Here is a 27,010-nt window from a genome sequence, read left to right as displayed (position 1 = left end):
GATATCCTGGGACAAATGAGAAAGCTCAGGAGTCTCACAATACAAGAGACCAGGACAGTGGCACATGATACGACACATCCTTGGATTCACTCTGAAATACTCTGCAAGTTTATCTCCTGTGGGGAGCAGACTTCACTGATGTAACTTGTTTCTCTAGACCAGGAGTCATTAACCAGCTAAGTTCAAATGCAAGTAACAACCTCATATTCACAGCCAGGACTGCCAAAGCTTCAGTGGTTGAACATGTGGACTCTGGAGTTAAGACTGAATCATGGCTCTACCCCTGAAATGTTATCCTGAGAAACATGCTTAGCCTCTAAGCCTCAATTTCTTCTTCTGTAAAATGGGACTAATAGCAGAACTTACCTCTTAAGGTTAAGAATACAGAGTGCCTGGCACAAGTACGCATTACTCATCTTTGTATATATGCGCAGAAGAATCTTTCATAAAAAATTTTGGTTTCTACTTAACTTCAGCCTGGCTAGCACAGAGGTTACGCCCTGAGAACTGAGTGCTCCCCAGATGCCAAAATGACCCCATTTATCAATAAATCTTGGTTAGAATAGAAAGTTATGTACTACTCACTGTAGCCCATTCCCTGCAAAAAGTACTTGAAGGCCTCGGTGAGCTTCCCAGGCTAGGAAGACAAAAGAAGAAGCTGTTAATCTTTGCACGGACAGAGAACTGAAATCAAATGGGTGCTTTTTAAAAAAAGTCTCCTTACCTGAACTACTTGGGGTAGTCCACCACAGTCTGCCATCTAGAAGGGAAAACATGTAAGTCAGCTGAGACTTGAATACACTTAAGGGGAACGCTCTGCATATCCAGGGTCCTGTCAAACAGGACAGAATCAAATTACAGGTTCCTTAATGTTTAACTGCACCCTAGTGTCCATCTTCTAATGCACTCTTTTTGTTTTTTAATTAATTAGTTTAGTTTTGGTTGCACTGGGTCTTCACTGCTGTGCTCATGCTTTCTCTAGTTGCGGAAAGCGGGGGAACTCTCGAGTTGTGGAACGCAGGCCTCTCATTGCGATGGCTTCTCTTGCTGTGGAGCATGGGCTCTAGGGTTTGTGGGCTTCAGCAGTTGCAGCACACAGGCTTAGCTGCTCCATGGCATGTGGGATCCTCTCAGATCAAGGAATGAACCATATCCCCTTCACTGGCAGGCAAATTCTTTACCACTGAGCCACCAGGAAAGTCCCTCCTCAATGCACTCTTATACGCAGACCTAAATTCTAGCAATAACTTTGGATATAATTCTGAAAGATTATTCACTATTTATTCATCAGTAGGGCAGGGCCCGGCTGTCAGGTCCATGTCAGGAATTTTCCACTGGGTGATAGTAAAGTTAACTACTACCTTGGTTCTGCCTCTACCTGGAGGATTTACTTTCAGAGTCCTCAAGCAGTGTGACCCTACTTCTCAAGGCACCAAACTCTTAAAAGTTCCCTCTCAACTCTACACTGTCTCCACTTCATGACTAAGGGGAGGTCTACGATCAGGCACTGATGCTGGATTCAGCCAACCTGCTTGGTCAGACATTTTAATTTCACTGTTGGGAGTGATGAGGGTCTCTCTCACTTCATAAATCTTTACACATTGATTACTGTCATCTGCACAAAAACTTCTAGAGTAGGGTTTTGTTATCATGCATTGGAATAACCAGGAGGGCTTATTAAAACTCCGAGTTCCTGCCCGAGGCCTTTGGAGCAGAGCTCAAGAACTTGCATTTCTAACAAGCCCCGGAGATGCATACCCTGCCAATCCGCAGAGAACGCTACTTGTAGGGCACAATGGCCAATCACGAGGCTACCTTCTTCCTTCTACTTGTTAAGTATTCCATACTCACAGAGTAGCGTATTCAGGAATTTTTTAGAAAAGAGACATGAACCTCATGAAACCTTCACTAACATGAAAACTTTGAGGGTAGACTGTTATTCTGCAGATGGGAATGCCAGAGGAGGCACAGGAATCCGAGGTTAACAAGGAATAGTCAGTTCCCTGAAAATTCTAAGTGTAAGATCAGGAACAAACATTTAACCTGATTTAAGTATAAAACAGACCTAATTAGCCCAGGCTGTATTTTCAAGAAGTTTAGGAGTCAAAATCTGATTAGAATCGTAAAACAGTTCTCATACTTAGAGACAGTACTGGGAAGGACTATTTCCAAGCTGGATACCTATCAGAGAATCAATTCCATCACGTTGCTGTGGGATGGGCATTTTTGCCCAGAAATAAGCACACCTGTGGCTACTGTTAAGTTCAGTTCTGCACTTTTAGAAAACTGATTCAAACTTGCATTGAAAAGCTAATCTGAAACCACATACTTATAAAAAAAAAAAATTCATGTTTTAGACTAGTTCATCAATCACCTGGACCCTAGAACACTCTGAGTTTTATCACATCAGAGCGTTATTTCCAGGAACTATGGGCTGCTTATAGTGGCAGCACTTCCCTTTTAACTGCACTTCAAAGAAAAAGGGAAGAAAGCAGAGGTCTTTCAGGCTGAGAAAGCAGCAGTAAGCAACGTAAGTTTAGCACTTAAATATACTGTAATCCAAATTCGGACCAGGAGGTCAGGCCCTTAAATATTCCACTACAGGCTCCAGAAAACGCATCTACCCTTATTGTGACAATGCTACTGGAAAAATTGTGACAATGCTACTGGAAAACTCTCTTATCCATACAAGGGAATTTAGCTTGTGAAGAACTTCTATCCATTATCTAATATCTTACAACATTAAATAATGCTTATGAAGTTTTCAATGACACAGAAAGTTGTTTACATGTCAAGAAGTTGAGGAAAACAGACACAGGGCTAGAAATAGCCTATAATCTTAATGATTTAAAAATGAATAAGAGGGACTTCCCCAGGGGTCCAGTGGTTAAGAATCCGCCTTCTAACGCAGGGGATGAAGGTTTGATCCCTGGTCAGGGAGTCGGGTTCCCACACACCAGGGAGCAACTAAACCTGAGCACCACAACTACGGAGCCCACGCGCTCCAGAGCCTGTGCTCCACAGCAGCAGAAGCCCATGCACCACCACAAAGACCAGCTCAGCCCCTCACCACCCAGGAGGAAGACCAGTACATGCATTTTGTACCAGAGGGTAACCTGTGGGTGGCAGGATTATGAGTAATTTTATTTTATTCTTTCTATATTCCATTCTTTTTTCTATTTTCCCATTTTCTATACTGAGACTATATTCAGGAAAACAATTTCTTTTTAAAAAAAGAGAATGACAGAAAGAAGTTTTCCTTGTTTCTGTGCAACTATTCCAGAAATAAAGTGATTTGAACCACATATAATTTACTCACTAAGGGCTGGCAGTGAGGAAAGGAAACACATTACCTTTAGCAAAGTTGTATTTACAGGATTCAGGCGAGAATTGCATTCAACCTAAAAAAAAAAAAAAAAACAGAGAAAGACAATTTTATGAACTGCTAAATACAAAATAGCTTGGCACACGAATGATCTTTCAAGAAGCTCAGCTGGGAGAAACTCAGTTTTGGCTGAATCAGCCAAAGAAATTACCAAAATAAAAAATAGGAGATATATTTACATGATATACTTTATATCTTGTATTTCTTAGTAGATATAAAAATCTGGCTAAGTTCATTTTCTGGACCCGTTACAAGTAGAGTCTTTAAAGAGCTACATTTTGAACCTAATTCCTCTTACGGCTAGGCAGCAGCAGGGCAAGTTATCTCCTTCTTTAAAATGTGAACTATGGGCCTCACCTGCTGAGGTCCTGATGATTCCCCAGCACAACCGGTCCTTATGACTGAGCCCTCACACCTCCTGTGCCCACTCCTCATGCCCATCCTCTGCCCCGGAGGTAGCAGGGGTGCCATTCCTCTCGCCCTGACTCTTCTAAGCCTCAAGATCTTTGGCTGTCCCCTTGAAAGTTGAACTTCTCTATGGTTTTTTCTCTCAGAGCAATCATCACAATTAAGAATTACAATCTTGTCTATTTTCATGCTTGGTATCTCATACCTTTGTATCCACAAAGGCAGGGACCTCAAAGAAAATGTTCTGGGGAGGTTGTTTTATGGTTCAACAATGTTTTATGGTTAACTTGATCTACTAGATCTCTTCTTTACACATGCTTGCCCAAGCACACATATAGAACACCGTGCTAAGAGCATGGAATCTAGAGGGGCAAAAGCATGTAACACAAGGCAGAATGTTGTTGTTTAATCACTAAGTCGTGTCTGAGTCTTTTGCAATCCTATAGACTGCAGCCCACCATGCTCTTCTGTCCATGGGATTTCCCAGGCAAGAATACTGGAGTGGGTTGTCATTTCCTTCTCCAAGGGATCTTCCCAACCTGGGGATCGAACCCCCGTGTCTCCTGAATTGCAGGCAGATTCCTGAGCCACTAGAGAAGCCCCAAGGCAGAATAAGAGTACTTGAAAACTTCACTTCTGAGCTGAGTGAGAACAGAAGGATAAATAGGATTTCTACAGCCAAAGTAAGAAGAGGTGGGCATTTGAAGGCTTCCAGAGTCATGGGGTGGAGAAGGCAATGGCACTCCACTCTAGTACTTTGCCTGGAAAATCCCATGCATGGAGGAGCCTGGTAGGCTGCAGTCCGTGGGGTCGCTAAGAGTCGGACACGACTGAGCGACTTCCCTTTCACTTTTCACTTTCATGCATTGGAGAAGGAAATGGCAACCCACTCCAGTGTTCTTGCCTGGAGAATCCCAGGGACAGGGGAGCCCGGTGGGCTGCCGTCTATGGGGTCGCACAGAGTCGGACACATCTGAAGTGACTTAGCAGCAGCAGCAGAGTCATGGGGAAGCAGAAGCAAAGATCCAGGGGATGCAAGGTGAATGTGCCAGGCATGTGTGGGGTTACAGAGGCCAGTATATGGTATGAGGATGCACTGTGGGGAGAGGGTGAGAAAACTTGAGCTGACTGTGGAAGGCAAGAAGTCACAGAGGGTTTCTGAGGTGACGGGATGTAAACTGTTTCAGGAAAATAACCAGCAGTGGCCTGTATGACAGACTGCAGAGGCAGCGAGCCAGTTAAGAAGCCATGAAAATTACCTAGGCAAGAACCAGTAATCCAGCTGAATGCTTACTCTGGGGATGGCTGATGGGTGGTTACTCAAAACTTCTAAAATCAGAGGATGATCTAAAAGCCAGGATCATCAAGTCAGGGTTTTTTCTTTATACAAATGCCAATGCAGGAAGTAAACAAATGTACCTGTTTCCTTACTACAGAATATGCTCTAAAAGGCAGAATGTAGGACTTCCTTGTTAGCACACTGGGTAAGAATCCACCTGCCAATGCGGGGGACACAGGTTCAATCCCTGGTCTGGGAAGATGCCACATGTCGCAGAGCAACCAAGCTTGTGCGCCATAACTACTGAGCCCATGCTCTAGAGCCCATGAGCCACAACTAATGAGCCCTGTGTCACAACTACTGAAACCCACGCACCTAGAGCCTGTGGTCCACAACAAGAGGAGCCCACGCACCGCAACTAGAGTAGCCACGCTCTCTGCAACTAGAGAAAGCTCGCGCGCAGAAACTAAGACCCAGCCCAACCAAACAAAAAAAAAGAAGAATGTAAAAACTTGATCCCTAAATGCCAGGCAAAGTGCTGAGAACATACTAGATATACAATAAGTATCTTCTAGAAGAATGACTCCTAAGTCTGTATTTAATATAATAAAACATACTTTTTCCTTGGTTCATCACTTTGTAATTTCTGTAACTGTTTAAGACGAAGGCTCAGGATCTTGTAGGCCAAGAACAATGGTTGGTTTTTGACATGTCTACTTTCTCCCCAGGTCCAACTGCTAAGACTCCAGTTCAGTTCAGTTGCTCAATCGTGTACAACTCTTTGTGACCCCATGAACCACAGCACGCCAGGCTTCCCTGTCCTACACTGTCTCCCAGAGTCTGCTCAAATTTATGTCCATTGAATCGGTCTTGCTACCTAACCATCTCATCCTCTGTTGTCCCCTTCTCCTCCTGCCTTCAATCTTTCCCATCAGGGTCTTTTCCAATGAGTCAGTTCTTCACATCAGGTGGCCAAAGTACTGGAGTTTCAGCTTCAGCATCAGTCCTTCCAATGAATATTCAGGACTGATTTCCTTTAGGATTGACTGGTTTGATCTCCTTGCAATCTTGCTAAGACTCCATCTTATTCATTTTCATATTCTCCAGAGCACTGAGCACATATGTGTTGTTTAGTCATTAAGTATGTCCAACTCCTTTGCGACCCCATGTCCTGGAGCCAGCCAGGCTCCTCTGTCCATGATTTCCCAGACAAGAATACTGGACAAGAATATTTCATCCTCCAGGGGAATCTTCCTGACCCAAGGATTGAACCTGCATCTCGTGGCAGGCAAATCTTTACTGGTGAACCAGTGGGGAAGCCCATTGAGCAAATAGGAGAAGCTCAAAAAATGATACTGAATGAATAAGCAAGAATAGCTAGAGACTAGAACTTGTGGAGTTTCTTCCTGCTCTTCCACACTTGGACAGCCCTCTAAATCCCTACCAATTCAGGGGATAAAAGGCTCTGGCAGGGGAGTTAGGTTTGAATGTATCTAGAAGAGAGAGCATCTAGTTTGTGGTACAGATGGCATTTTGAAGTTATTCTCTATACACACTGAAGGTATGGAATCAGAAAAAGAAAAAGACTGTATATGTATGGCCAACTTATACAATCTTGAAAAATGATTGGTATCATTACTTTACAAAGTGAAGTCGCTCAGTTGTGTCCAACTCTTTGCGACCCCAAGGGCTGTAGCCTACCAGGCTCCTCTGTCCATGGGATTTTCTAGGCAATAGTCCTGGAGTGGATTGCCATTTCCTTCTCCAGGGGATCTTCCCAACCCCAGGATCGAACCCGGGTCTCCCGCATTGTAGACAGACGCTTTACTGTCTGAGCCACCAGGAAAGTCCAACATTACTTTAAGTTCATGTAATTTTAGAAAGACAACTCAGCATCATTAGAAAATTCTCATTAAGGGTATTTTCTATAAACATTACTATTTTTCTGTGTCAAATACACGTCATGAAAAAATGGTTTTGATAGATCTATCAAAAACATGTATCTCCACCTTTTCAGCTAAAGAAGTGAAGGTGGCCAAAGAAAACCAGATCATTTCATGCAGAAACTTAAGTTACGTTATATATGTGGGAAAGACAAGAAAATGATGACTTATGAAAAACTGAAAGCTTCATGTGTAATTAAAGAAGTGCAAATTAAAACAGTGGTTAACAGTAGTTAATTTTTAACCAAATTAACTACTAATAACTGAAAAGTCCAAGCTGAACAGCATGCTGTGCAACAGACACTATCCTACATTGCCAGCAGCAACACACTGTTATATCTTTTCTGGAAAGGAATCTGGCAAAAGGCATTAAAAACCTTACAAAGGTATATGATTTTTGACACATTATTTCCATCTCATCCCAGGGAAATGATCAAAAATGCAGGCAAAGATTCTGTATGGATGTTCAACGGCAACATTATTAATGGTGCACAATCATAAATAATCAACAAGAGAATGAAGTTATATAAACAAGGGTATATTTACAAGACTGAATTGTATACAGCATTAAGTAATCAGGTCTCTAAAACTTGTATATTTAGTATCATCCAATCTATGCTGTGGGGCTTCCCTCGTGGCTCAGTGATAAAGAATCTGCCTGCCAATACAGGAGATACGAGTTGGATCCCTGGGTCAGGAAGATCCCCTGGAGAAGGAAATGACAACCCTCTCCAGTATTCTTGCCTGGGAAATCCCATGGACAGGGGGGCCTGGCAGGCTACCGTCTATGGGGTCACAAAAGAGTTGGACATGACTTAGTGATTAAACAACAATATCTATGTTGAAGAAAAACATGGTGGCTTGTCTTCGGGATCGTGATTTTTTTCCTCCTGTCCTTCTATTTACCAATTTTTTACAATGAACACATATTATTTTTACCAGTGTGCTATGTGCTTGAGAAAGAGGTAGAGAAAAGTACGCAGGCTCTCAGCAACCTTCCAGCCAGCTTCAACAGTTCCAGATTTGTGGTGGCTGCAGAAGGCCAAGGCTGTCAGAAATCTGATGATAAGCAAATGGTATTTAGTGGTACTATCTGCCACCGAATGAACTGCACCATATAAAACAGTCTGGGCACTATTGATCCCTTCTGATGAAACCGAGTGATCAATGAGGAATTATTTTCCCAGACTGGATAACAAAGCACAAACCTGATATGTGTAATCAGAATTAACAAAACCTAGTATCTACCACGGAGAAGGCAATGGCACCCCACTCCAGTACTCTTGCCTGGAAAATCCCATGGACGGAGGAGCTTGGTAGGCTGCAGTCCATGGGGTTGCTAGGAGTCGGACATGACTGAGCGACTTCACTTTCACTTTTCACTTTCATGCATTGGAGAAGGGAATGGCAACCCACTCCAGTGTTCTTGCCTGGAGAATCCCAGGGACCCAGCAGCCTGGTGGGCTGCCGTCTATGAGGTCGCAGAGTCGGACACGACTGACGCGACTTAGCAGCAGCAGCAGCAGTATCTACCAACTGTTTCCAGTACATCAGCAGTGTGCTACAAACAACTTATTATATTTCACCTTACTCATCTTCACAGTGTCAGGACATACTTACCACAGCCTCAACTGCAGGTGAACTGTCACCAACCACCAGTAAAGTAGAGCACCTGGGGGAAGGCAGATAGGAGGACACTCAGCTGGGAGCACACAGACTCCACAGACACTGACTTCTATCAAAGACAGGTATATCTAGCAACTTAGTGGGCAGATCGAGACTTACTTTAACGTCTTTGATTTGTTATCATTTTGTCCCAGAATGGGTCTTTCAATCTCCAGGTCTTTGCGTCTAGAGAGACACAAAGGAAACAATGCACGTTTCAGGTAAAATCATGGCAACTCAGGTTACTTCCTGGATGTGAAAACCCAAAGGTATCAAAGAATATGAAAATTATCTTTCCTTCACACCTGACAAGGGAAGACATTATTTATAGATTTTGTTCATAAGTAGCCTCATCAGTGGCATCCTGAGTGGAACAGAGAAGGAAAAAGGAACTCAGTAGGATGATGAAAGGAGACAACTTGAAAACTTAACAGCAATGCTGTTGAAATCCTCAAGTCCTAAGTGTCTAATTTTCCAATTACTTTACAGGAATATTTTTTTTAATATTTGTTTTTATTTTATTTATTTGCCTGTGCTGGGTCTTAGTGGCAGCACATGGGATTTTCAAGCTTCTAAGTTGCCACAGGTGGGATCTGTAGTTGCATCACGCAGGATCTAGTTCCCTGACCAGGGCTCGAACCCGGGACCCGGGAATTGGGAGGGTGGAGTCTTAGCCACTGGACCATGAGGGAAGCCCCTAGGAATAATTTCTTAAGGGGAACCTTTTAGGGGAACGATTTTCCTGGTACTTACAGTTTATTGTAGTATTTAATATCCTTTCTGATTTCAGCTAAAAATAAGGAGGCTCTGTAATACAGAGGAAGGAGCTAGAGACTGGATTCAAAACTTGCTTTGCTCCTACTGGCTGTGTAAGTCTGGGTAAGTTACAGCTGACCTATTTCCTCAATCTTTTTCCATATACCCAGGAAGCTAGAAGGAACTGACATTTTCACTGGAGAAGCTGGATGCAAGATAAGAATCGGGCTTCTCTCAGTGACTGGGGGAAATGTGACAACTTTGGGAATACACAAACAAAAGAGAATTTACCACTGTTCACGTTTCACTTCTGCCTGATGACAGGATATCAGTAGAGAGAGACTGAATTAAGGTCCCAAACTTCTATCCTTCTATCCTCAACATGCATTTTTCTGTGTCACCCAAATTGTGTGTTTTTGTGTGTGTACATAACTTTTAGGTCCTTTTGGTCTCAAAACATCTTAAAAGTACAACTGGTAGGTGAATATGCCTGAAACAGCATTCAGTTCATTCATTCCTCTTGAAAGCTGTTTTCATATCTATCTGAAAGCTCTTCCTCTTCTACTGTTGTGAAAGTGTGAAAGTAACCCCATCACACAACACTGTAAGAAGCAGTTTACTTCCCCTCCTGATTCTCTCTTAAATTTCCATTAGCTTCTCAGACCTCGTCTGCATTTAAGTGAAGGAACAGAACCAACTGTACCCGTTATACGAGCCCAAGAAGAGCTGTAGGTTTTCCTGGTTGATGTCTTGGGCAATATGCAGTCTGTAGGTCTGAATCAGGTCCAGGTTGGCCTGCAACTCTTCCTAGAACAATGAAAAGAAGACACAGGTGAACTTCTGAGCTACAGTACAAATCTATCTTGTTTGGTTTGCGTTCTCACCATTTGCAACCCTAATTTCCTTATTTGTCTTTTATTCATGTTCTGGCACTTTCAAAGAGACAGTGTCTTGTCTGTAAAATGAAGATAACAACCCGTTACCCGAAAGGGATGTTTTAAGGATTAAATAAGAAATGCTATATGAATTGTAAAGTATAAATTAAATGGAAAGTAACACTTCTCTTATTAGTCATAAACCTGTATCATTAACTTATCTATGTTTTCATCAATATAGTGGGTGTAATATCTATTTATATACTATTATTTAATAGTATGCATTCTAGAACTGCATATTACATTCCATTAATATTTTAGTGATTAAGTCAATTTATCATTTACCAATATTATGGGGTTTTTTTTTTGAGGCAGTGGAGTTTATTTATAATATTACATTAGTTTCAGGTATACCACGTAGTGATTTAAAATTTTTATAATGTCCCATTTGAAGTTATTACAGGGACTTCCCTGGTGGTGCAGTGTCTGCCTGCCAATGATAGGAACACGGGTTCAATCCCTGGTCTGGGAAGACTTCACATGCTGGGGGGCAACTAAGCCCTGTACTACAGCTACTAAGCTCTTGCTCTAGAGTCTGTGCTCTGCAACAAGAAAGCAGCCCTGCTCACTAAAACTAGAGACAGTTTCCACATGCAGCAAAGAAGACCCATGAAGCCAAAAAGCGATAAATAAAATTACTGCAAAATACTGGCTATAAGCCCTGTATAAAATTCAAGAGAAACAAGAGTGTATCAGTAAGAAGAAAATCTCCCTCCTTACTACCCATACCCAATGATCCTTATCTTGCTGGCCTTCTCGGAGGCCACTAGAACCAGTTGCCAGATTTTTGTATATGTAAGTATATATGTACATATATGGACACACACATACACCAGTAAATATGGACAGTTTTAAGCAGAAGGAAAAGGGTTTACACTGGAGGAAAAAAATGTATCGGGGTAGTGAGAGAGTCAGTTAATCTGAAGCAGTATGCAAAGGTCACCACCAGCAAGCCTTGTGGAGAAACCGAGGTAAGGAGAGCTTGTGTGAGTATTCTCACTGCTACATGGGGAAAGTGAGCCAAAAATACAGTAGGAAACTAACCAACTGAATCACAGTGTCCCTGAAACGAAGGGCACTGGAGCCATTCCAAGGAAACTTGATAAATGCTGAAGATATGAAGATAAGTGGACACCAAATGAACCGCATCGCAATCAGAGATGAAATGACCTCTACAGTTTCCCCTTGAAAGTCTGAAGAGGAACTTGAGCAGAAGTTTGAGATAAAAAAGGGGCAGAGGTAACACTGGTATAAAAGGGGTAAAACTGGCTTAAGTGCTAATGGAACACCCGAGGAAAAGCTGTTCTGTGTAAATTGCACACCATCACTCACATTTCTTTAGAACACAAACTGTAGTGTGCTAGACATACTATTCTGCACTGAGGTCACTCCTTATCAGGACCTATGGGGCCTTCTCATTTATTCATACTGTTTCCCCACACCCTTGCTAGTACAAATGATCACTCTTTTTGACTTCTGCTAATCTGACAGATAAAAAGGGGTTATCGTTGTATTTTTATTAGTGAAGATGAGATTATTAATGTATAGAAACCTTACATGCTTCCATTTCAAAGCAGTAAGAGTAATACATGCACTCACTTGTTTAAATTTTAAATGAACTCATCAGCCTTGTGACAACCTCTTGTCTGTGGCTGCACACATTTTTAATTAAACACACAACATGTATATATTGTGAGGATGTTCTTACTTTACCGAAATCATTATAGTTTTCAAGATACTGTGGTATGGGTATGTGTGTATGTGCGTGCTCATTTGCCCAACTGTGTTCAACTCTTTGCAGCCCCATGCACTGTAGCCCGCCAGGCTTCTCTGTCCATGGAATTTTCCAGGCAAGAATACTGGAGCGGGTTGCCATTTCCTTCTCCACAGGGTCTTCCCAACCCAGGGATCAAAATGGTGTCTCTTGCATCTCCTGCACTGGCAGGCAGTTCTTTACCACTGCACCACCTGGGAAGGCCTTTTGTGATATGGCATAAGGCCAGACAAATATCAGGGAGATAAAAATGAGCCTTCCAAAATAAATCCTTACATTTACGGCCAACTAGTTTTCAACAAGGGAACTCAGACAACTCACTGGACAAAGAAAAGTCTTTTTTTTAATGGTACTAGGAAAATTGGATTTTCAAAGGAATGGAGTTAGACTCCAACTTCACACTAAGTACAAAAAATTATCTCAAAATAGACCATAGACCTAAATATTAAGAGCTATAACTGTAAAATTCTAAAGAGAAAGGATAGTTGTAAATCTTCATGACTTTGGATTAAGTGATGGTTTCTTAGATGCAACACCAAAAGTACAAGCAACAAGAGAAAAAACAGCCTGGACTTCATCAAAATTAAAACCTTTTGTGTTTCATGTAGAAAATAAACTGGTTACCAGGGGCAAGGCATGGCGAACAGATAAATTGGAAGACTGGGACTGACACACACACACTTCTATTATATATAAAGTTCAGTTCAGTCACTCAGTCGTGTCCGACTCTTTGCGACCCCATAATCGCAGCACACCAGGCCTCCCTGTCCATCACAAACTCTCGGAGTTCACCCAAACTCATGTCCATCGAGTTGGTGATGCCATCCAGCCATCTCATCCTCTGTTGTCCCCTTCTCCTCCTGCCCCCAAACCCTCCCAGCATCAGGGTCTTTTCCAATGAGTCAACTCTTCACATGAGGTGGCCAAAGTATTGGAGTATATAAAACAGGTAACTAATAAAGACCTACTGTTTAGCACAGGGAACTCTACTCAATACTCTGCAATAGGCTGTATGGGAAAAGAATCTAAAAAAGAGTGGATACATAGATACATGTATGTAACAAGTTTCACTTTGCTGTATACCTGAAACTACCACAACACTGTATATCAACACTATACCCCAATAAAAATGAAATAAAACAAAACAAAAAGATACTTTCATTAGGTTAAACCCAAATAAATAAAATAAAAACTGTGCTTCAAAGGACACCATTAAGAAAGTTAAGAGAGAGACTTTCCTGGTGTTCCAGTGGTTAAGAATCTGCCTTGCAATGCCGGGGAGGTGGTCGATCCCTGTCAGGGAACTAGGATACCGCACGCCAAGGAGCAACAAAGTCTGTGTGCTACATGCAGAGTCCACATGCCGGAACAAAAGATCTGCAGGATGTAACAAAGATCCCACAGGCCACAACTAAGACTCGAAGCAGCCAGATAAATAAATAGTAAAAAAAAGAAAAGGTATAAGACAGGGACTTCCCTGAAGGTCAAGCAATTAAGAACCCGCCTTCCAAAGCAGGGTATGTGGGTTCAATCCCTGAGGAAACCAGGATCCCAAATGCCGTGGGGCAATTAAACCTGTGAGCGGAAACTAGAGAAAGCCTGTGAGCCCCAGTGAAGAGCCTACACTAAGCAACAAAGACCCAGCACAGGCAAAAAATAAAAACATTCTCTGTTTGCCAGTCCTTTGTTTAAAATTTAGCACAGGAGCCACTGGCCCAAGGTCTCAAGAATTCTCATAGACTACCTGTCACCACATCCTAGGCTCAGGTTCTTCCCATCCAACTGCAGTTTCTGTAGCTTCTGCAGCTGTTCAGACCTTATTTTGGACAACTGTCTCCCCCATCTGGTGAATGGCTCTGTGGACAAGTTAGGGCCCTTACCCTCTGGGCAAGTTTCTTCACAGCTGGCCAGCTGTGCTTTCTGTGGAAACCATTCCTCCCATGAACAGGCATCTCTTAGGTGTGCTGGTGGGGGCTCAACTAAGTCCTCAGTTTCTTCAGTGTCCACATTCCCTTGGACTAAGAGTCGTTCAGTAGCTAAGTCGTATCCAACTCTTTGCAACCCCACGCACTGCAGCACACCAAGCTTCCCTGTCCTTCACTACCTCTCGGAGTTTGCCCAAATTCATGTCCGTTGAGTTGGTGATTCCATCCAACCATCATATTCTCTGTCCCCACCCCCTGCTTCTCCTCCCCTCAGCCTAGGAGTAGCTGCTGTTTTTCTACCTGCTACTTTTGGACACCTCAAAGTCCTTTTTCACCTCTTGAAGAAGTAAGCCACCTTCTACTAATTGATATATTACATGAAATTTTCTCTACTCAAAGCATGTAGCTTCTGTCCCCTGACTGGACCCTGGAAAAGCCCATAAGATGGAGAAAGTGTGACCTGAAGGAGGCTGAGATGAGTGTCACCAGATCTTCTGTATGGCAAGTCTTGATTCTTGTGCTTAAATATTTTTAAAAGGCAGAACAGGAGCGTCCTTGGCAGTCCAGTTTAAGCCTGTGTTTTCACTGTAGGGGTGAGAGTTCAATCCCTGAACAAAAGCCCCTCGTGCAGTGCAGCAAAAAGAAAAAATAAATAAAAAAAGGCTGTGCTCCTGCCACTATCACCCTACAGTGTCCCCCTGGAATCCTTTATTTAAAAATTCTAACACTGTCACTTGGTAAAGGAGAAATGTACAGAAAAAGAAATCTGTCACGGCTCAGCTCTGAATAACATTTACATGCTAGTATAAATGCTGAAAATTTATCTAATCCAAAGCATGTTATATTGGAAGGATGGAGTAGTAGAGAACATAAACGAGGGTCATGGCATGGGTGTATGTGTGAATATGAGAAATCATCTTTCATAATGGAATGCCAAAGATAATGCCTACAACTGAAAAACCAACAGGTGGAAATACATGAGTTTAGAGAGATAGAGGCAAGGACACATGGACATTTATGTCCAAAAAGACACATGAAAGAATGTTCACGGAAGAAAAGTTTTTTCTTCAATCGAAGAAAAGCTATGACCAACCTAGACAGCATATTAAAAAGCAGAGACATTACTTTGCTGACAAAAGTCCGTCTAGTCAAAGCTATGGTTTTTCCAATAGTCATGTATGGATGTGAGAGCTGGACCATAAAGAAAGCTGAGCACCGAAGAATGGATGCTTTGGAACCAGGGTGTTGGAGAAGCCTCTTGAGAGCCCCTTGGACTGCAAGGAGATCAAACCAGTCAATCCTAAAGGAAATCAGTCCTGAATATTCATTAGAGGGACTGATGCTGAAGCTGAAATTCCAACACTTTGGCCACCTGATGTAAAGAACTGAGTCACTGGAAAAAACCCTGATTCTGGGAAAGACTGAAGGCACAAGGAGAAGGGGACAACAGAGGATGAGATGGTTGTATGGCATCACTGACTCGATGGACATGAGTTTGAGAAATCTCTGGGAGTTGGTGAAGGATAGGGAAGCCTGGCATGTTGCAGTCCATGGGGTCGCAAACAGTCAGACATGACTGAGCGACTGAACTGAACTGACTGAAGACTGTCCACAGAAGCTTTATTCATAATAGCAAAACAAAAGCAAAATATTGGAAATAACCCAAATGCTCATAGGAACATTCATGACATATAACAATGGACTGCTACACAGAATCTAAGAATGAACTACTGATACATAGGAAGACAAGTTCGAATCTCAAAGACTATACTGAGCAAAAGAAGCTGGGCCCATTAGAGTGTACACTATGTAATTACATTTATATGAAGTTCAAGAACAGGCAAGATAATCTATAGAGGTAACAGAACAGTGAATACTTGTTTGGGGAGGGGAATTAGTGATTAGGAAAGGGCACGAGGGAACCTTCTTGAGATGACAGAAATGTTCCCCATCTTGATTCGGTGGCGGTCACATGAGAGAATGGGCTTCCCAGGTGGTGCTAGTGGTAAAGAACCTGCCTGCCAACGCAGGAGACACAAGGGATTCGGATTCAGTCCCTGGTCAGGAAGATTCCCTGGAGAAGGGAATGGCAACCCACTCCAGTATTCTTGCCTGGAGACTCCCATGGACAGAGGAGCCTGCCAGGCTCCACAGGGTCACAAAGAGTCAGACGTGACTAAAGTGACTTAGGATGGACAGACATGAGTATATGTATATAAGGTCACTGAGATGTATTTATGATTTGTGTCCTTTATTATATATAAATAATACCTTAATTAATGAGGCAAAACCCAAAGAATCTGCTAAAAGATTTAAAGTGGTTACCTCTAAGAGGCAGAAATGGGGTGAGTAACAGATTCTTTGTATTAAGCCCTGCAGAACTCCTCTGCTCTAAAATGTATGTGAGGACTTCCCTGGCGGCACAACTGATAAGAATCTGCCTGCCAATGCAGAGGACACGGGTTTGATCCCTGGTCTGGGAAGATGCCACATGCTGCAAAACTAAGCCTGTGTGCTTCAACTACTGAAGCCCATGCTTCAGCAAGAGAATCCACCACAATGAGAAGCCCGTGCACCACATCAAACTAGCTCCCGCTCACTGTAACCAGAGAAAGCCCGCACAAAGCAACAGAGACCCAGCACGGCCAAAAATAAATAAAATTTTTTAAATGTTAAAAATATATATATGTGAATTTGTAATTTTGCTGAAATACAATCTCAATGAAAGAAAAAACTATGGACTTTGGAGTGAGCCTGATTTGGATTCAGATCACTTGCTAGCTGGACAACTGTAGCAAGTTATGTTCCCTCTCTGGCCCTCAGTTTTTCCATAAGTTTAATAGAACCACGTGAGAAAAATAACTGAGTTTGTGCCTAAAAGGTACTTGTCAAAGTACTTTAAACAGAATGAGTACTCAGTAAATGTTAATTTTCTCCACAGTGACCATTTTCCTTTAATACACAGGCGACAGTTGAGCATCCATTACTCCTACTTAGAGTTTTCACCCCAACTCCAGACACCTCACAGCTCTCCATGCTCATTGCTCATTCATTCCCTCCCTCCTTCATAGGTCACCTGTGATGCTGTCATTTATAGCAAGAAATATATACTTGGTCTTCACCCCCCTCCTGGCACAGAGCTTTGTAAAACCTTGCGATGAGACTGATAAAGAATCTTTTTTTGGTTAATGATGGGATTTTAGGAAAGCCCCTAAGTAACTTCTACATGGAACCAGTCCCTGTGAGTAGCGGGCTGGAACTTTCAACCCTACCCTGCCCTTCTCTCCGGGGTTGGGGGGGTAAAGAAGGTGAATATTGAATTGACTGCCACATAATCACGTGTCTGTAACAAAGACGCCATAACGCCCCAAAAGACAGGTGTGGGAGGGCCTCCAGGTTGGGGAGTGCATGGCCACTCTGGGAGACTAGGGCATTCCAGAGGACAGGGGAGCTCCCTGCCCCTTTCCATACAACTGCTCTGTGCATCTCTCTCACTCAGCTGTTCCTGAGTTAGGTCCTTTTATAATAAGCCAGTCTGGTAAATATAGTGTTTCTCTGTGAGCAGCTCTAGAGAACAAATTGGACCCAAGGAGGGGGCTATTGGAACCTCTGATCTATAGCTGGTTGGTCAGAAGCACAGGTGACCACCTGGAGTGGCTGAAGTCGGGGGAGGGCGAGCAGTGGTGGTGGCTCAGTGACTGGCACTCAGCTCTAATCTGCGGGATCTGACCAATACTCAGGTAGACCGTGTCATCGAGCTGAGCTACAGGACATCCAGCTGGTGTCTGAGAATTCTTTGGTAATGTAAGAAAAAACACACTGTAATTGGGACAGGAATTCTCTGTTACTCAACTTTCTCTCTGAAAAGAGGACTGGGGTCCTGACCTCTTTCACCTAACAGCTATCCACATAATTGTTATTTCCTCTATAGACTTCAGTTTCTTTACCAGAAAGACATGGGATTTGAACAAAAGGTTCTTTTAGCACTAACATTTGTGGTGTCTTTTGGTTTGTTTTTTATTTTCTCTGAAATCTCTATTTCTGTGCAACCCTTCTTTCCAGACCTCATCCTGGCTCTAAAGAAGCTTGGTGAGGCACGTGATGTCGTCAAACAGAAACAGATGGCATGCGGCTTACAGGGAACGGGTTGGGGGCGGGGTGGGAGCTACCTTCTCTCATCTCTCTAAACGCCAAGAGCCGGGTGGCACTGAGTTAATGCCCTCCCCTAAGACTGGCCTTTGGTGGGCGACATGTGCATCTCCCACGGCACTGAAAGTGTTAACCCACTGGAATCAAGTGAGTTCCAGGGAACCCTTTCTTTCCTGAGGTGAATAAGACTTTACACAAAAGCCAATAAACACACCCCTCTCCTGGCTGGAACAGGCGCTTACCTGCCCAAAGTGATGAGACAAAATAATGTCCACAACGTTGGTTGTCAAGCCTGAGAGCTAAAAAGATAAAAACTTTGTGTCAAGAGAGTGAGCATGGGTAAAATTTTATCAATCTGTCCACTTTATTAGTGCACTTCCTTATAAATATGCTAAGCTTAAAAACACAAAAAACACAACTCAGTGTCACACATTTTTGTGAGATGGTGGTCCCAAGAAATCTGAGAACAAGAAAGAAGTCAGGAAAAAACAAAACCTTCCTTCTAGGGTAATAATATGGCCCACTTTGAAATAGGTGGCTAGAAGAAATGCTGGCTGTTACTTCTTTGAGAACGTGGGACTCAGAGCTCACTGCTATAGCTACTTAATTTCTACCTGTGTTTCTGCATTTACACTGGGTTTATGCTTAATAAGATAGACTTACAACTACTCCCAAGTCATCCAAAAGAAAAAGCAATTTTTTTTTCTTTCCTCTAGTTTTTGCTATCTTCATTTCAAGGAGTGGGAGGAAACTGCTATGTTTACAGAATGTTCTGGCGTTTTGAAAGCTTTTCTTTTAATTTTCCCCACGTCAAAGCTATGCACATCACCGTCTAATAAAAGCATCAATCTGTGTAGATCTGCAGCCTGTTAGTCTATTTTCAGAAAAATTTCCAACTCACATTATGTTGCTGATTTCCCTTAAACCTTCTCTGTTGATTTTAAGCTCAGTTCCTACTGTGGACTTGGCGCAGAGGTAAAGTACTGAGTTGGGGGTGGAGATGGAGAAGATGAGATAAGGCAGACAGACGCGGATATGGGTGGAGCAGGATCAGGTAGTCCCGGAAAGATGGAGTAAGAAAGAAGCCCAGAAATCTTCACCTGGGTTATCAATGATCCACAGGTTGTAAATTAAAGATAATTACAACTAAAAACCTATTTCATTTCATCATTTAATAACCTATTTAATATTCATCACGTTATTAAGAGTGTTCATTTAAGTTTTAGTGTACCCACATACTAGATAGGAATTAGAACAAATTTGAAGTCAGCTGTAAGAAAGAATTTCCATAATATCTGGCAAAAGCAATGTTAATGTATTTCATCCAAAGCTAGGAAATACATCATTTCTCTGGAAGTTAAAGGTGGGGAAGAATAGATAAACTTTTCAGAATCTGGTCTGCTGGTAGATGGAACAGCTTAATATTTTAAAATAACTATAAAAGCAAAGCAAAATTAGGAAAATATAGAATATATAAAATAAAAATAAGAATTGTCTTTAATGCTACCAACCAAAGATGTAACTATTAGTAGCATTTTCCTTCTTTTCTTATGCATATATGTATTTTTAAAAATTTTATTGTTTCTTAAGCATGAGAATTTTCTCATTTCCCTAAACAACAAAAAAACCCATAATTTTTCAGTTGCATAGTATTCCATTCATGACTGAGACTCACAGACAATGATGAATGAAAGAAACAAGATATGAAAGAACACACCTTCCATTATTCTGAATATACAAAATCAATCTATGGTGACAGAAACCAGAATAATGGTTCCTTTTTGGGAAAGGGAGGAAGCATTAAGAGCAGAGTTGGAAATATTCTGTATATTGACTGAGTACACGGTGATTACATGTGTAAATATTCATATCAAGCTGTATACTTAAGACTTCTTGCCCTTAACTGTATGAATGAAAAAATAAAAAAAAACAGATAAGCCATTTTGAGAAGGGACTAAGGGATGAGCCAATGGATACTGTTTGGTCTTACTTTGGAAGCTGCCCAGTCAATCCAGCCTTTAGCACAAGGGTCAACGTTAATGAGCACAAGACCTTCCACAAGCTCTGGGTGATTGAGCTGAAACGAGACAAAGACAACAGCATGAGAGCCCCATTCTCAGCTTCTTCTAAAACTACTGGAGTGTAGTTAGTCAACTCTTCCTAGGCATGGATGTCTCAGATTTTTAAAAAAGGTCAGAGAGGTGCTAGGGAGGATATTTAGAAAAACAGCTCCATAAATCTAACTCAGCATGTAGAAAAACCAGCTTCCTAAACTGCCATCAAATGACCTTGCCTTGCAAGGATCTATGGGGGAGACGGTTTTTATTTCCACAGCAGAGGATGTCCACAGCTATCTCCACAGCTGTTTAGCTCAGGGTGGGTCTACCCTCCTGGGCAGTACCCTTGGGACTACATGACATAAGGGGCTGTTAAAGCTTAGACTGTCCTCAATAGCAACTTCTTGTTTTGTTACCACATGAAGAGGTAATACCACCCTCAGAAGATTGTCCTATCACCCAGGAGGCATTTGGGAAAAATCAGTAAGAACATTTCTTTGTAAACTAAAAACTTCCCAGCTTACTTTTTCCCCTCTGATTATGCTCACTATAGAAAATGTGATAAAACAGAAATAATGAAGAGCAGAAAAAAAAATCTCATTATTATCTAATTACACATCATCAATCTTAGCATTTTGGTATGTTTTCTTCCAGTTCTTTCCTATGCCTATGACAAACTTTTACCTGCATCTGTATTCTAACCTCTTTGTTAAGGTTATAATATATGTGAATTATGTATCATAAGCTCGTCTTATAAAATTTTAATGGCTGTAAGAAATTCCACTTTAAATGTTCTCTGAGAGTTATTTTTTATTGATGATATCCTGCCCGCATCTCTTATTTTTTTAGGTGCTAGAAGTACAAAGCAAGGCTTTATACAAACTAGTATCTGTGGACACAATTTATAGAAAAACAGACATAAGATCCATGACAGTTCCTTCTCATTTAACACAGCAGTAAGAGCTGTGACCTAGGCAGTGCCTTAAGGGTGTTGAGACTAATCCTCCATGTACTTACTGCAAATCTGCTGAGGATGTAAGCTCCAGCTCCAACCCCAATCCCAATGATGCTTTTCAGACTGTAAATGGAACACACCAATATGAATAGGGTTAACTCGTTTGAAGGGAGCATGGCATAATGGGAAAAATACAACTGGATTCAAATCTGGTTCTGATGCTTACTAGATGGAGAATTTGGTTAGGTTTCATTAACTTCCTAAGCCTGGGTTCCCTATCTATAAAACAAGGATATGATGACTTCTAAGTTGATTTTAAAGATTATGTGAAGTATGACTAAAACATGGGAGTCATCCTTGACAGCTCACTCTCCTATCACCTCCACACCCAACCCATCAGCAAGTCCTATAGTCACCTTCACAGTCCTTCCATCTGCCTTCTCCTCCATTCCATCCTCTGGGAGGCATCTAGTGCCAAGCTATCAACATCACTTGCCTGATTGTTGTAATAGTTTAACTGGTCCCCTGCTTTTTCTCTTTTACCCCTCTTTAAACCTGTGGAGATTCTCTCCACAGCTAATCTTTTTTTTTTTTTTTAAAGGTTCCTTTTGGCAGTGTTTAATTTATTTATCTTTGGCTGTGCCATGCAGCACGCAGGATCTTAAGTTTCATGACGAGGGATCGAACCCATGCCCCTAGTGTTGGAAGCATGGAATCTTAACCACTGGATTGCTAGGGAAGTCTTTAGAGTAATTAAAAGAAAAATGCAAACAGCTTTATTGATGTGCAGTTTACATATCTAGAGTGATCATTTTAAAAGACTAAATCAGATACACTCCCCTGCATAAAACTCTTCAGTGTTTTTCTTTGCCTTTTGAATAAAATCCCGAAGTCTCACCTGATCTGTCAGATCTGTGTAATCTGGTTCTTGTTTTAGTTCTCAAATATCACCTTATGCTTTTCTCCCACTTGTTCACTTGGGTCAGGCCTTTTGGACATATTCCTTCCATCTGGAATCCTCTTGTCCTGGCTCTCTATTTAGGTAACTCCTTTTTATCCTCCAGGTCTTAACCTAAAGGACTCCTTAGAGAGGTATTCCTCAGTTAGCCATATTTGGTAGAGCCTGCTTTTATTCTCTATCACACATCCCTACTGATTTCTTCTACAGCAATGTAAGCCGTGACTATTTGTTTGTTTCCCTGTTGTTAATTATTTTCCATATCAAAATGTAAGCTTCACACTCCATAAGGGTAGTGACCATACTGTTTTGATTACCATCATAGCACCCAGATCAGACACATAGCAAAAAAAAGTGTTTTTTTGAAAAACAAAAACCACATGGAAGAACTACAGAATGAACTCACTTTAAGTGGGTGAGAACAGGAGGCAGCATTTCGGCCAGCTCATCCATGGTTGGGTACTGGTACCTGAAATCCAGAAGGATACCTCCTGAATTGGAATGCACTCACAATTCCCAATTACTAGAACAATTAGAAAAGTACAGAGTTCTTGAAAGTGAAAGTCGCTCAGTCGTGTCCAACTCTTTGCGACCCCATGGACTAGTCCATGGAATTCTCCAGGCCAGAATACTGGAGTGGGTAGCCTTTCCCTTCTCCAGGGGATATTCCCAATCCAGGGATCAAATCCTGGTCTCCTGCATTGCAGGCGGACTCATTACCAGCTGAGCCACAAGGGAAGCCTGCAGAGTTCTTAGGTATTTCTAATCCCCAAATAACTACTTCAATTGGGGTTCAGGTTCAGTAAACTTCTAGCAGTTAAGAGTCAACTCAGGAAGTGGCTTTTGGCTTGCTGCTTATGTTTAGGCAGCTAAGCCCAATAGTAAACAAACATTTACTGGGCCTAGGGCGCTTGGTCACAAATCCTGGGCTCTTATCATGAAGGCTGCTTTGTTTCACTTAGGCATAGAATAACCCAGCTACTTTATTATTTGCTTTTGAATTTGGTTCTGATCTAAGTCACTGGATCCTAAGATGGTCAAGCAAGCCCAAAACTGACTCAGACCAAGAATCCAAGAAAAGTAGGGAGTGTCCACATAAACTGCAGCATCAAAGATGAAAGAGATCTTAAGACAGCTTCCTACATATGTGGCAGTTCTGCTCTACATTTGACAGGGATGTCAGCCTGCCTCTGCTTGAAACACTTCAAGCACTGGCATGCTTTTGAACCATTTGTGCATAAAACAGAAAAAAGGAACTGTGTCTAAATTTTGCTGGATATAAACTGGTCACTGGCCAGTTTGTGTTTAAGGGACAGAAATGGCTTGGACATAGTGAATAACAGATTCTGGAGCCAGACTGCCTGAGTTAAAATCCCAGCTCGGCTACTTATTTGTTATGTAGGCTTGGACAAAGTACATAATATCTTTGGACCTTAGTATCCTCACCTGTAAAATGGGAATAATAGTAAACCTATCCCATAGGGTTTTAAGCATTAAATGGGTTAAGAATGTAACGCAATGTTCAAGATTACTGTCTTGAGTACGGTGTAAATGTTAGCTGCTATTTGTCTGCAACGGTCTACTTCACAGCAATCACTGGCAAAGGCAGCTCTGAAGATAAGCAAAGAGGGGAAGGATGAGCGTTCCACAGCTTGTGGTTTCACTCCTCCCCCAAGGTCTCCTCCATAATTACACTGTCCAGGGAAGAGTCAGGGAGACTGGAGCTCCGCCACGCAAAGCAGATGAGGCTGAGAGCTCCACGTGCATGTTCGGTCAAACGCACGTCTACCTGACGCTGCAGCTTCTCTGAATAAATGATTACACTGATATTCAAATTCCTGTCACCGGACTGAAGATCAGGCTGGCGAGGTGCTCTCAGGAAGCTCAGAGAAATCTGAGTTTTGGGTCTAAAGGGAGTTGCGAGTTCCAGGAGGGGGAAAAAATGACAGGTTTAAAACAGATGAAGAAAGGGACAGACAGAAGACAGTAAGAAGTGGGTGTTCCAGACATGACTGTCTTGTGATTGGCTCCCATTTATGGAGGGCCAATCCTGGATATGGGAAAACATACAGTCTTCCTGAATAGACTGTCCATGACAGTTCTCCCAGGGTGAGGAGAGAAAGCAACTGGACGGCTGGTTGACAAGGTTGACACAACCTGCAGGCTGTGCTAAAACCAGCTTGGAGGGAAGCACATGGCTAGTGCTCCCACTGGAGCTTTGCTCTCTGAGTGCCTGTTTTCCAGAAGGGTCTTGCTTGTGGCCTTACCCAGTTGGGAAGGAGGGTGCACCTTCCTGCTGGCCTGGGGCATCCACATGACAGACAGCAAAGTGCTGGGTGATCTCCTGCATGTCTTCAAAGTTAAAGAACGCATTGAAACAAGATTTGTCTGTAACAACAAAATATTCGAAAGTCACAAGCTCTTCATTTCGTCTCACTTTTCCTCTATTCAATCAATTCCATATCATCGTCCTCTCTTACTCCTTTTAAATCACTATTTCACTAGAATCAAGTATCTGAACAACTGTCTGACTCAAGCTGCCCTAAAGGCTGACTACCAGACGTCTCAACGGCTTGAAAAGAACATTTAATTAGTCCTCAATTCTACAGAACATCTACAGAGTGGAAGCCAATCCTGGTGTTTCACAAAACAATCTTATACCCATAACACTGTCATTTTTCATGTATCTTATTCCCTACCTGATACAGAGATACTGACCATATCCCAGGAGGCCTGGCTAAAGTGAGTTTCTTGTTGCTTACATTCACCATGTGGAAAACTTCTCACATGGCAAAACTGCTAAGGTGCAGGGAGGGTTACTGCTTCAACTTCTACTGCTTAAATTCCTTTTCAAAAGCTCCAGCACTTGATTGTAACTTCAAATGCAGGTCACCTCTGATAGCCAGAGGAGTGTGAAAGAAACACATGTAATGCAGATTCCGTGGACCCGGGGCTAGGGCCAGAATCTTATGTTACCACCTAGAAAGGTCCATTTAGAGTCATCAGGGAAAGGCTATAGCAAGGATACTTCTACTAACTCATTGAAGGGCTCATAACAAAGTTAAGCTCAAATTCTGAATTTTCTAATCTGAAATATGAAAAAACCCAGAGTATTAATTAAAAAAACAAACAACTAACTTCAACCCTACTTTCTTAACCAGTCTATCATATAATCTTCAGCCCTTTAGCAGATGTGACACAAAATGAGATAAAATCCCAGTATTCCCCAAAATGCACTTAGCTGCATACTTCCCAGGAACTTCAATTCTGCCATTAACACAAGTAGCAACGAGGATAAGGCAGAGAGGAGAAAACCTATGTTCTATTAGAATACTGGGGTCTCTTCTGTGTTTTTAAAAAATATACAAAGATTATGTGTTATAACAAAAAGGAACGGTATAAAATCAAATACATACGATTGAGGCCAATGTCATGGTATGTTAGAATGACCGGTCTGTTTCCCTTCGGCAGGCCTCTGATAGTGACGTGGACCATACCGTGAGCTGTTTCTATGTCATGTTCCTGTAACAAGAGAACGTAAAGGTCTCAGCAAGGGCAGGATGCACTGCCCAGGCTGCTGAAGTTTCACGATACCCGAATTCACCACTATTTCCCACTAGCTGGGGCAGGACACATCACTGAACCATAAGCCTACTAGAGAGATGCTATGTTACATAGGATAGTCCTATTTTTTAATTCCTTCCAGATAAACAGACAAACAAATGAAGAAAAAATGCACCTTATCTACAAAGCTCACTTTCTTAAGTGGGGGAAGCCAGGGTATCTGCTGAGAATATATTCACAACTGGCTATGGTGAGATCAGCAAGTTGAATAAGAAGCCAGGAAAGACCTGGAGAAAGGTAAGTGAAGGAAGCAGAAGATATGAAGAAGCTGCTGGGTAAAAAGGCAGAGGTTTCAGATCCTCTAAATGCATGTGCAGCAACTGATAAATTCAGTGGCACCTATGAGTGTGACTATCTAAAATCTCTCCCGTTCCCTGGGAGTTGCCCTTCTGTGCCATCCATACAGCACAGGGAAGGCTCTTGGCCACCTGGCTTGCAGACTGTAACCTTATGGTTATGGTTCACTGGAGTCCGGTGAACATTTGGTCCATGCTAAGCCCTTTCTTAAGAATGTGTAATTGGGACTAAGAGATTCCATCTTTAGTTTGGTTCTTCTCTTGAAAAGAGAAGTAAACTTGGGAGCTTATAATAAGCATTTCTACTGCTCTGATTACTGATTCCAACTGTGTATAATAAGCATTTCTACTGTTCTGATTCCTGATTCCAACTGTGTATGCCATTAAGTTCTGAGACATCTCCAGACTGCCTCTGGTTTAAGCTATTTGGGTGGGTTTGTTCCTTGTATCCCGAAGGATCATAACCAAGGCAATGAGTAAAATTTAAGATGTAGTCAGAGCACAGCTCAGTTCAGTCAGTTAAGTTCAGTTGCTCAGTTGTGTCCGACTCTTTGTGACTCCATGAATAGCAGCACACCAGGCCTCCCTGTCCATCACAAACTCCTGGAGTTCACTCAGACTCACGTCCATCGAGTCAGTGATGCCACTCAGCCATCTCATCCTCTGTCGTCCCCTTCTCCTCCTGCCCCCAATCCCTCCCAGCATCAGAATCTTTTCCAATAAGTCAACTTTCACATGAGGTGGCCAAAGTACTGGAGTTTCAGCTTTAACATCATTTCCTCCAAAGAAATCCCAGGGCTGATCTCCTTCAGAATGGACTGGTTGGATCTCCTTGCAGTCCAAGGGACTCTCAAGAGTCTTCTCCAACACCACAGTTCAAAAGTATCAATTCTTCGGCGCT

General features: G+C 42.2%; 1 protein-coding gene across 6 annotated transcripts in view; it reads right to left on the bottom strand.

Moving 5' to 3' along the window:
* The window catches only part of NDRG3 (NDRG family member 3), a 63,248-nt gene that overhangs the window by 3,230 nt on the left and 33,008 nt on the right, over positions 1-27,010 (bottom strand). For all 6 annotated transcript variants that reach the window (XM_027558613.1, XM_027558615.1, XM_027558616.1 and 3 more), the window contains 12 exons: positions 25,606-25,711; positions 24,457-24,577; positions 22,596-22,658; positions 21,294-21,354; positions 20,210-20,296; positions 18,462-18,518; positions 10,140-10,243; positions 8,801-8,866; positions 8,636-8,687; positions 3,354-3,401; positions 725-760; positions 586-637 (listed from right to left, as the gene is read on the bottom strand). In XM_027558613.1, the coding sequence (XP_027414414.1) occupies positions 586-637; positions 725-760; positions 3,354-3,401; positions 8,636-8,687; positions 8,801-8,866; positions 10,140-10,243; positions 18,462-18,518; positions 20,210-20,296; positions 21,294-21,354; positions 22,596-22,658; positions 24,457-24,577; positions 25,606-25,711 (853 nt within the window). The remainder of the gene's footprint in view (positions 1-585; positions 638-724; positions 761-3,353; positions 3,402-8,635; positions 8,688-8,800; positions 8,867-10,139; positions 10,244-18,461; positions 18,519-20,209; positions 20,297-21,293; positions 21,355-22,595; positions 22,659-24,456; positions 24,578-25,605; positions 25,712-27,010) is intronic.

Source organism: Bos indicus x Bos taurus, chromosome 13, assembly GCF_003369695.1.
Source record: "Bos indicus x Bos taurus breed Angus x Brahman F1 hybrid chromosome 13, Bos_hybrid_MaternalHap_v2.0, whole genome shotgun sequence".
Taxonomy (NCBI): domain Eukaryota; kingdom Metazoa; phylum Chordata; class Mammalia; order Artiodactyla; family Bovidae; genus Bos; species Bos indicus x Bos taurus.
The sequence above is the reverse complement of the archived record's forward strand: the minus strand, read 5'-3'. Positions and strand labels throughout refer to the sequence as shown.